This window comes from Rhagoletis zephyria, unplaced genomic scaffold, assembly GCF_001687245.7.
Source record: "Rhagoletis zephyria isolate East Lansing unplaced genomic scaffold, Rhagoletis_zephyria_1.1 Rzeph_scaffold_21531, whole genome shotgun sequence".
Classification (NCBI taxonomy): Eukaryota; Metazoa; Arthropoda; class Insecta; order Diptera; family Tephritidae; genus Rhagoletis; species Rhagoletis zephyria.
The window spans coordinates 1-7,612 of record NW_016178589.1 but is presented as its reverse complement, the minus strand read 5'-3'; the positions used below and the strand labels follow the sequence as shown (position 1 = coordinate 7,612).

General features: G+C 37.0%; 1 protein-coding gene across 2 annotated transcripts; it reads left to right on the top strand.

Moving 5' to 3' along the window:
- Positions 1-2,305: 2,305 nt before the first annotated feature.
- On the top strand, positions 2,306-6,401 carry Grp170 (hypoxia up-regulated Grp170 co-chaperone protein). Of its 2 annotated transcripts, none has more exons than XM_017637553.1 (3): positions 2,306-2,414; positions 2,554-2,992; positions 3,529-6,401. In XM_017637553.1, the coding sequence occupies exons 2-3, from the start codon at positions 2,598-2,600 to the stop codon at positions 6,035-6,037; spliced, it is 2,904 nt and encodes a 967-aa protein (XP_017493042.1). In that variant the 5' UTR covers positions 2,306-2,414; positions 2,554-2,597; the 3' UTR covers positions 6,038-6,401. The 2 variants fall into 2 exon arrangements, with proteins under 2 accessions (XP_017493042.1, XP_017493043.1); XM_017637554.1 differs by having other exon boundaries at positions 2,377-2,414; positions 2,527-2,992.
- Positions 6,402-7,612: the final 1,211 nt, after the last annotated feature.

Here is a 7,612-nt window from a genome sequence, read left to right as displayed (position 1 = left end):
AGTTTACTTTCACAAAATAAAATTACTGTACCATTGATTGACTTGAAGCTTTTTACTTAAAAAAAAATTAACCAAGTTTAAAAAAATACAATACAAGTTAACTGAAAAGCGAAAAATAAAATTTTCAAACTTAAGTATCAAATCAAAAATTATCAAATTATTATTTAATTCTCCTTGCCTTTGATTCGTCGAAATCGTTGACAACACTGTTTGCATCAGACGCGTGAGCAGTGTTGCCATGTCTTCGGCATGAGAAAACGTCCCTCTTGGTCTGAATAAACGTCATTTCCTACCCAAAAACGTATTTTTAAAATGTATTTTTATGAAATATGTAAAAATACATAAGTAAGGTAAAAAACCTCACAGTTAGGCTTGACAAATGTCCGGGTCTAAGAGCAGCTGGGCTTGTGGCAAAATCTGCGCGCTGCAAGTTTGCCATTAATTTCTTCGAGCTGCGGTTAAAAACTTTGAGATTCTCCGACTTACTGGACCAACAATAAGTTTTCTTTTTAATTTTCGTGTATGATAAAAATTAAATTTTCTGTAAACACGTACATTTGTTATGAGGTATGCTTTTGAATCGCTCTTCTAATGCCGTTTAAAATATTTTAACATCCTTTTCATTGTGGAAACTATTAGAGATGTTTTCTGTTTTATCAGCAAAGAAACCTACCATAATTTTAAGCATACTACCATCCTACCAACAATAAAAAAAAACTACCTAACTTTTGTTAGGAAAAGCCCAAAAAGGCAACCCTGATTGAGTAACCGGCCCTTATTATCTTCATTATATTACATTTACATTGAGCCCAAATGCGTCATTTGGGCGAGAAACCTCAATTGCGAGGCCAAATCACGCATTTCTCCATACAAATTCACATTTCCAGAATGACGCATTTCGACGCATTTACACAAAATCACGAAACAAATGCGTTCCAATTGCCGTACTATTTTATTGAACGCACTCAGAAACAAAAGTTCCACAAAAGCTTTGGTTTGTCTTTGACATTTGGAATTTTTCAAACACAAAACAAACACAACGAAATAAATAAATCTTTGAAATTTGTGTGTAAAAATTGTTAATTTATACAAGAGCTTTACACATTTTTAGTTTAATCAAAGAATAATTGCCTTTTTGTGTCCAAAAAGCGTTAACAATATAATAAATGTAGTGTTTGTTTACATACATTTTGTTTTTGTCTTCCCTTTTCATTTGATGAGAAGTCAAAGCAAATGCGGATCAAGCAGTGTAAACACCTTCAAATGACTGATTTCAAATCACGCATTTTGGTCCAATGTAAATGTAATATTAGGTTCTTTCCCGTACGCAACGCGAGGTCCCGCGAGTGCCAAAACAGCCCAAAAATTATTTCCGTACTCAACAAAATGGGTAATAGAGAGAGAAAATTGGAACGTATTGGATCGTAAGTGTTTTCTTCTTCGTGCCCGAAACAGCCCGGAATTTTTCTCCAGGTAAAAATGAATAAAGTGACAAAGTGCATATCAGCTGTTTTGTGTTTACATGTTGCCTGTTTATATACTTAAAATCGAATTTGTGAAACCAAAATTCAATTTCCAAGAGTTTGCATTTAATTGACAAAAACAAAAACAACGTGAATCATCTGTTTCTCAAATTCTGGGCACAAAATGTGGTTTTTGTGTTCCCGTACTTCTGGATTACGTTCCTTTTTGATGCGATTTACAAAATTTATTTTGGAGAATTCTTAACAAAACGGAAAAAATTTGCTTCTAAATCGAAGAATATGATGTCCTTTTGTATTTCTATCAGTTTTTATTTGAAATATTTATTACTTGCATCAATTATATTGAAAAATATTTTACAAATCGCATCGTTTCAATTGCAAAACCGCCTATCTTACGGCACTCAATTTTACAGGAGAGCGAGAAAACGGTTTTCCTGTGAAGGCATTGCCTTGAGAGGCAGTATTTTCTCTACTTATTATTTTACAAAAACTGTTGCTTTAATAACGATATTATGATTTTTATGCATGAATCTCGATACCTGGATTTCAGGGTTACCACATTTCATTTGTGCCACAATGGCAATTTAGGCAGTTTTGCAATTAGTCGATGCAAAAACATCGACGAAATGATTGTGTGAGTTTTGGCCACCTCTGCACTAAATTGACATTTTCTCTCACATGGCGACATCTGTACTTTAAATCTGAAACTGCGCTAGCAACACTGTGAGCACTGCATTGACGACTTGGGATATCAATCAAATCAGCTGAAAATGGCTGAAAGCGAAATCCAATTGAACACGTCAGATAATTCGCTTGCTGTCATTTTGCTTGGATATAAAATCGTTTGTAGAAGTGGGCGAAAGTTCTGGGAATTTTCTTGTACAAATTGGCCTTTTCTCTCACAACATTTCAATAAATAAGCTTAACAAGGTAACTTCCATGAAAGTGTGAAAAGAAATTATAATTTTTAGTGAAAGTTTGTCCATTGAAACTAACCTAACTTGTTTTATTATTTTATGCGGCGCTGACAAATATTTTTCAAATATTTTATTCTCTATCCATTTGGTAGGAATCATTTATCTGCTGCAAGTATATTACCGGCAACACGTCGACATGTTCGCCGACAAGACCCTCAACCAAAGTACCACGCTCCGACGGCGCGGGTATACCACGTCATTGACATATGCTCTATCCCTGCTCACCACCGCGTGCCTGCTGTTGTTTACTGGTAGCCACATACCAGGCGCAAATGCTGCTGCGGTAATGTCTGTCGATTTAGGTACAGAATGGATGAAAGTTGGTGTTGTATCACCTGGCGTACCTATGGAAATAGCGCTTAATCGGGAATCGAAACGTAAAACGCCGGTTATACTCGCTTTCCGCGATGGTTTGCGCACATTTGGCGAAGATGCTGTGACTGTGGGAATTCGAGAACCATCTGCCGCTTATGGATATTTACTCGATTTGTTGGGCAAAACTATTGATAACCCAATTGTGGATTTGTACAGGTTAGTAAACGAATAAACTGTAATTTGGGAAGCCCTATTTATTTCAATAATTTTAAAAAACAAAAATTATTTTTTGGATTCAGCGAGAAAACGTTTCGCCATAAACGGTTTTATTTCTCTTTCAAATATTTTTATACAAGCAAATCCTGTTCAAAGACAAACCTAAACGCTTAATTCATATCTCACGTGTACCATATACATACATACATTATCTGTGTTCGTATGGAATAATTTATGGCGAAAGGCTGACTTAAGTATAATGCGGCATTCGTAGCATATGATTGCGAATGATTCACTGGCGCCGAGCCGTTGAAGAACTTTGGGAAAAAACACGTGCAAAATTAGTTCCGACACTAGAAAGTCAATATGTATATTCTTATTAGGTCTCATCAAAAAATTCCTTGTTTAAAGAATAAAGGGAATGCCGCATTATACTAAAGCCAACTTCCCGACATAAGCTTCTATTGCATATGAACACAGATATGTACCTACGTATTTATAACATAATTTTGTACTAAACAATACCGTCTTTTTAGGAAACGCTTTCCATATTACGAGATAATCGCTGATCCTGATCGCAATACAGTTGTTTTCAAGAAAAGTGATACAGAGCAGTTTTCCGTTGAAGAGCTTGTCGCGCAAATTCTCGTTAAGGCTAAGGAGTTTGCACAAGAATCCACATCCCAGCCAATTACTGAATGCGTTCTAACTGTTCCTGGTTACTTTGGGCAGGCTGAACGTGAGGCATTACTCACCGCTGCTGAATTGGCTAACCTTAAAGTTTTGCAGCTGATCAACGACTTTACGGCCGTTGCCCTTAACTATGGTGTATTCCATCGTGCAGAGATCAATGAGACGGCGCAATATTACATTTTCTTTGATATGGGTGCTTACAAGACGTCGGCTGCTGTAGTTAGTTATCAGCTTATGAAGGATAAAGTAACGAAAGAAACGAATCCTGTAGTCCAAGTACTCGGAGTTGGCTACGATCGCACGCTTGGTGGTCTAGAACTTCAACTACGCCTACGTGATTATCTAGCTGCAGAATTTAATGCCATGAAAAAAACCAAAACTGATGTAACAAAAAGTCCACGAGCGCTTGCGAAGTTATTCAAGGAGGCTGGACGAGTAAAGAATGTACTTTCGGCGAATAATGACCATTTTGCGCAAATTGAGAATTTGCTCGAAGATCATGATTTCAAAGTGCAAGTAACACGTGAAAAGCTGGAAGAACTCGGTGCGGACTTGTGGCCAAGGGTTGTTAAGCCACTAGAGCAAGCGTTGGCCGCATCTGGTCTTTCATTGGACACCATCTCGCAGGTTATAATCTTTGGAGGCGGTACTCGCGTACCTAAGGTGCAAGAAATCCTAAAGCAAGCGATCAATCAAGAATTGGGTAAGAGTCTCAACGCTGATGAGGCAGCAACAATGGGCGCAGTTTACAAAGCAGCTGACTTGGCAACAGGTTTCAAGGTTAAAAAATTCATTGTAAAGGATGCTGTTGTTTTCCCAATTCAAGTTACATTTAAGCGTGATCCAGGTGATGGCAACGCGGTTCGTCAAGTGAAGCGAGTCCTCTTTGGCCACATGAACTCTTATCCACAAAAGAAAGTGATCACTTTCAACAAACACACTGAAGACTTCGATTTCCATGTGCATTACGGGGATTTGAGTCACTTGTCTGCTGAAGAGATTTCATACATCGGTTCCTTAAATATTTCCCATGTGGAGCTGGAAAAAGTGAAGGAATTGATTGAGCAGAACCAGAATGAAGTGATTGAGTCTAAGGGTATCAAGGCTTACTTTACCTTGGACGATTCGGGCATCTTCCGCTGCGTTGGCGTAGAGTTTATATATGAGAAGCAAAAGGAGGATGAGGGTACACTTGCTAAGTTGGGTAATACAATAAGCAAACTGTTCTCTAAAGACGAAACTAAGGATGATCCCGAAAGTGAGGGCGAAAACGGCGACGCCGAAAAATTTGATTCCACAAAATCTGAAAGTGAAACGGCTGAGAAGAGGGAAGAAAAAGATACCAAGGCCACCAACAAAACTGAGGAAACTAAATCGGCCGATGAAAAAGTGAAGTTAGCTGCTAAAAATTATACTATCAAACTGGTAACCGTAAAAGAGCCGGTGCAGCATAAAATAACACAACTTTTTACACGCCCGCTGGCTGGAGAATCCTATGAAAAAGCTGTGGAGAAGTTAACATCAATTAATGCTGTCGAATCTGATCGCAACCGCTTGGAGTCTGCTCTGAATGCACTCGAATCACATGTCGTTGAAATTCAACAAAAATTAGGCGAAGAAGAGTATGCGAAATGCGCCTCACCCGAGGAAAAGGAAAAGATTCTTGAACTGTGTTCTTCAATATCCGATTGGCTTTATGAAGATCATGAAAATCCTACACCCGAAATGTATGAGCAGCGCCTCAAGGATTTGAAAAAGTTAACAAACGTTTTCTTGGCACGCCATTGGGAACATGCTGAGCGTCCTGATGCGTTGAAGGCTTTCGATGGAATGATAGATGGTGCTACGAAATTCTTAAACAGCGCTAGAAATCTGACTAAAGCATCTAACCCAGAAAAAGACGTATTCACAGAAATCGAAATAGAAACGCTGAGCAAAGCAATTCGTGAGGCTAGCGATTGGAAGAAGAGTGAAAGTAAGGCACAGCAGCAACTTAAGCGGCACGATGAAGTGCGCCTAACCGTTAAAGATATCACCGACAAAATGTCGTTACTCGATCGAGAGGTTAAGTATATGGTGAACAAAATAAAGATATGGAAACCCAAAGTGAAGCCAACCAAAAAAACTAAGAAAGACACAAAAACCGAGGACGCTGCTGGATACAGTGAGGGTGGAAGCGGGTCTGGCGCCAACGTTGACGACCCAACAAAAGACGAGCAATCAGAAGCAGAAAATATTGTAAATGAGGGTGAAGAGCAAGTTATTGATGCACCTACTACTGAGGATAACAAAGAGAAAGCAACACCAAAGCCATCGCCAACGGAAGATCACACTCCGCGCTCCGAATTGTAAGACTGTGGCGTGTGAGCAGTATGTGATAGTTGATAAAATACAGACCGTTTACAGGTCTTCTAGTGCTAAGCTAATGACTGCATTAACCGCATAAACTTTGTAGGGTAACGGCTACCCAACTTGCTGATTTCAAAAATAGAATGCATGCATTTTCCATTCCACCATAAACACACTCCTTTAAAATGCCAATATTACTATATCTACATATACAACAGGGCAAACGTATTTCTAATAACTATCCATTTTTGGTTATCTATGCATTCATTAGTCCTCAGCATTTTATATGCAATAAGAGTCTTATGTACTATAAATAAATTTTTTAAATAAAAATTTTAGTTGATTTTTTTATATTTCTCAAACCCTATGTAATACGTATCTAATTTATTACGAAGATTTTTTTCTAAACAAGAAGATAAGTAAATCAGCAATTGTCTGAACACGTTGAGTATGTACGAATATTTTAGCAAACAACTGTAATTTGGATTATAAGAAATATAGCAAAAAATAATTGAATGTACGTACAAAAACTTAAAACTGCTATTTGAATTTGTTGGTTTTGGCTACTACTTACAACGAAATGGGATTTGATAAAAAATGAGACCAAATTATATTTTAACTACCCTGAAGATACAAACAAAAATTTGCTTTATAGAACAAGTTTTTAATGGGTACCAACTGTTTTTCTTGGAAAATATTGAACTGGCTATCGAAACCACTTTGAATTTAACCCATAAACCAATTATACAGGGCTCGAATGGTAACATCCGTTCACGGATCGAAAACTATACGAAAGAAAATTACGTGATATGTCAGTAGTATAAGCTGAAAGCGATAATGAGCACGTTCACGTATGTCATAATCCGAAAGTGTTGTTTTTACGAGACGAGTAATACGATATCGTATGGGACGATTCGAGCCCTGATCTGACCGGTTGACAAGCAGCCATTTGCAATTGAATTTGAGAAAAAAGTATGTGACGTTTGTAATTTGAAGATATCTGTTTCTGTTTTATTGATTACTAGAGCTCGGATATTTATGCAAGTGATTATTTTTGTTTAACATCACAGAAAGTCCGGACCTGGGTAGAAACTCATTATAGGAGGAAGTGAGTTAATTTGGAGCCATTATGTTTTGCATATTTTCACATATTTTGCATATTTGCATATTTTTGTATATATTTTTCATATGTTTGTATATAATTTGCATATTTTTGTATGTATTTTGCATATTTTTAACCGACTTCCAAAAAAGGAGGAGGTTATCAGTTCGTCGGAATCTTTTTTTTTTTTTTTTTTTTTTTTTTTTNATAATTCTTTTTGCATCGGAAAGGTAGTGTCTCAGAGGTGGTCCCATACTAATCTGGTTAAGATCCGATCAGCGGATCATATACATATATTTTTTTTTTATATGGGAGTTGAAGTCGGTTTTTTTTTGCTAAAAATTACTAGTTTTTTTGCTAAAAATTACTTGTTATATGTATTTTGCATATTTTTGTATATATTTTGCATATTTCCTATAAATTAAATATTATAAGTATGTCACTTTGATGGCAGCCTTGTTAACTCCGCACGCGAC